Source organism: Gymnodraco acuticeps, unplaced genomic scaffold, assembly GCF_902827175.1.
Source record: "Gymnodraco acuticeps unplaced genomic scaffold, fGymAcu1.1, whole genome shotgun sequence".
NCBI classification, from domain to species: Eukaryota; Metazoa; Chordata; class Actinopteri; order Perciformes; family Bathydraconidae; genus Gymnodraco; species Gymnodraco acuticeps.
The window spans coordinates 246,895-250,250 of record NW_022991435.1 but is presented as its reverse complement, the minus strand read 5'-3'; the positions used below and the strand labels follow the sequence as shown (position 1 = coordinate 250,250).

The following is a 3,356-nucleotide window of genomic DNA, read 5'->3' as shown; positions in this document are numbered from 1 at the left end:
TAGTATTGCTTCTTTAATGATGCTCATACAACAATCTGTTAGAGTCAAAATAGGTATTGTTTTGTAAGAGACATAATTTATAAATTAATTACAAAAAGCACATGTAGGGTGAATTGCCCTAATGTGGGACATTTTTTGCATTTCAGACTTCGGGAATATTTTTGCGATATGAAGCCGATACAATAAATCAACATCAAGTACCATTCTGAAATCCCCAGGATGTGTCCTAATCAAACCAAAAGAGAAAATGCAGATATTACACTCATAAAAGAAATGGTAGACATATAAGTACTCTTAGTGCCAAGTTGTCTCAGACAATCTGCTTTTCCTAATGTGGGACAGTTCTGTGCAAAATGTGGGACACTGAAAAGTATATGTTAAAAAGCCTCAGTCACCTTAATTCATGTAATAAAAACATCTCAGTAACACTCAAAGCTAAATGTGCAATACCATGTTCAGCTATGTTACTATTTATAATGTTATTGTTTTTACAACAGAAGATGTTTTTCTTTAAATTGAAGTTAAATGCATCAATCTGGTGCACTTTGAGGGCAAAATTAAGAGATTTATGGATACAGCTCTCTCAACACTCATATGAAACAGAACTGTATATATTTCAATAATCCAAAAACCATTAGAATATGCTCACAACCAATAACACATATTTGATAAACTCCTCTCTCCTATCTTTATCTTAGTCTGCATTCTTTCTTTTTTATTTATGCATATTCGACTAATCACTCCCCTTTTACACTGTGTTTTTTTTTTTTTACTGACCTATAGCACATATTGGAATGATTTCTTAACTTAGGCTATTTTTTTACAATGTGTGTTGGAAGGATTTATTAAATTACTATGAATATTTGGGCTTAAATTAATTGCCATCTCTTAAACTCAGACATTAATCCCTAACATTATCTCTGACTTTGTCATACCATTTTAACAGAGATGCAGCCACCCCCAATTATTTAATATGATTTGCCCTTCACCTTAAATATCTAAAATACTGCATTAGAAGACTAAAGCCCTGTAAATAACCATTGCTCTTGCACAATCCATGCCCCTTTTAGACCTGTCCCACATTAGGCAAATCATACTGTCCCACTTTGCGAAACATGTTTCCTAAAGTGGGGCGATAGAACATTTGATTGAAATAAAAAATATAGAGTATATTTACACCATATTATAATATGTTCTGATGAACAAACATATCATAAACACATCCTGATAACAATTTGAAAGATTGTTTTATTTATACGAATTTTAAAACCTTAACATTAAATTTGTCAAAACGCTATGTCATTGACAATTGGGTGGTCTTCACACATGGTACTTCCTGTTTAAAGGTTTTTCCACCCTCATCTGTGATTGGATATTTGAGAAGTCATGTGATTTTGATCGCATGACATCACAGCTTGTGTTAACCCATAGTTTCATTGACTCTCATTTGTTTGCGGAAGACCTACACCCATTTGAGCTTAGGTGTCCCACATTAGGGCGTGTCCCACATTAGGGCAACTCACCCTACCTTATAACTTTAACAATAACTCGAGTGCCCCAGTAAGTCAAGAGAGTGTGACCTTGAACCAGCATGCACAACACCATAACCCTGAAACACAAGCAGCTAATGGAATCCAGCCAACGATCATTTTCATTTTAACACCTATCCTTTTCCAAATGCAAGTCATTCATCCTTCACAAACACTGAAGCATCTATATATCATATGGGCACCTTAGCACACTGAAATAAATAAACACATTTCCCTTTAATTATACTAATATGGCTAATGTATCCATTCGCAGCCAGATGATCACATCACATTAGAAGTGAGGAAACTGCTGTCTTCAGTTTCAGGTCTGTACTTCAGCATGCACATTAACCAAGTGAGGATGAGTCAAAACGGGACTAGGACACTGGCAACAAACAGACAGAGAGGGCCGACGAGCCACGACGTGTGATTGAAGTTATGCACAAAGATGAGCCCCAGAAATAAGAGCACCGACATGAAAGAAAAGATGGCGCACACGCAGCCGGTCATGAACGCAACTTGTTTGCAAGTCTGACAGCTGGCGTTGCTCTCCTGGGAGGTGGCTGAATACGCGGCTGAAACTGTCTGGACATCTGTGAAGGATGAGTCCAAGGGCTCGTGATTTTTAAGCGGGAGCAACTGAGTCAACGCGCTGTTGTCGGGGAGGTTGTGCACACGGTACTCCGGCACCGGAGTTCGGTGGCGACACACGGGGCAGCCGATTCTCCATCCACGACACCCACGGAAGTGCAGAGCGTCGAGGCACTCATGGCAGAAGGTTTGGGAGCAGGCCAGCAGTTTGGGAGTGTGGCGGCCCAGGTCGAAGTAGTTGTAGCATATTGTGCACTCGTATTCCTCGCTAGGGAACGAGTCGGTCACGTCAGGCGGAGCTGAGCCACACTCACCTCCTGTAACGACCGCCTCCGCCATGTTCCCGTAGAATAGGGCTACCGAAACAGTATTATTTCACGGAGATACATTTGAATAAACAAGCACAATCATACTGTGCAGTATTTCCTGGTTGGAAGATGGCCGTATTTCGATACAACGTTTTAATGTGAGAAATATTATCTCTGCATCACTGCATGTCCTATGAGTCAGTCCTGTCGTCTGTCGTTGGTCTACCCGGTTGTGTCCAAGTCCGATCACAGACTTGTTGCGTAACCGGCCCGGGGCACAACCCGGGGACAGGGGACAGACTATGGGCCTCATTGAGATCATATTACCAGAACTAAACCCCGTTTACCATAAAATCATCCAGGCGGCAAATGTATTCAAATTGACTTTCCAATATGGTCTGTGTCACCTGGTTCATTTGTCACAAGTGTGGGTCATGTGTATACGGTGGATTAAATAGCCCTATTTAACCGTATAATTATAATGTAGTGCCTGCAGCGACAATAGACCAGTGGTTCCCAAACGGTGTGCCGCGGCACACTAGTGTGCCGTGAGGCAAGTCCGGGTGTGCCGTGGGATTTTGTGACAACCATACGTTATTATTGCAATATACAACTACACAACAAATAATTATTTTTTAATTTACTATATCAGTACTTTGTAGGTTTATATGTACGTAATCTGCGTGATTTGTGCGTCCACATCTCCACGTGCAGTGCTGCATAAACATGGATGAGTCAGCGATCATTTTCGAGGGGTGGAGGTATGCGCATTATTTTGAGTTCGTCCCATAGACTGTAGGTGTAGGTTCGTCCGAAGAATAGACAGGAATGTGACGGTGAGGTGCAAACTGTGTCCAGGCCAGAAGCTGTTATCCACTGCTGTAAACACCACGTCAAACCTCAACAAACACCTGCAAAGAACACATGC

At 41.0% G+C, this 3,356-nt stretch overlaps 1 protein-coding gene across 1 annotated transcript; it reads right to left on the bottom strand.

Moving 5' to 3' along the window:
- Positions 1 to 759: 759 nt before the first annotated feature.
- Positions 760 to 2,548, bottom strand: LOC117532725 (tripartite motif-containing protein 59-like). The gene has a single exon (XM_034196180.1). It carries the CDS (start codon positions 2,457 to 2,459, stop codon positions 1,896 to 1,898), a length of 564 nt encoding a protein of 187 aa, XP_034052071.1. The 5' UTR covers positions 2,460 to 2,548; the 3' UTR covers positions 760 to 1,895.
- Positions 2,549 to 3,356: the final 808 nt, after the last annotated feature.

Excerpts from the sequence above, each read along its gene's own strand:
- LOC117532725 (XM_034196180.1), bottom strand. The coding sequence starts at position 2,459 with ATGGCGGAGGCGGTCGTTACAGGAGGTGAGTGTGGCTCAGCTCCGCCT.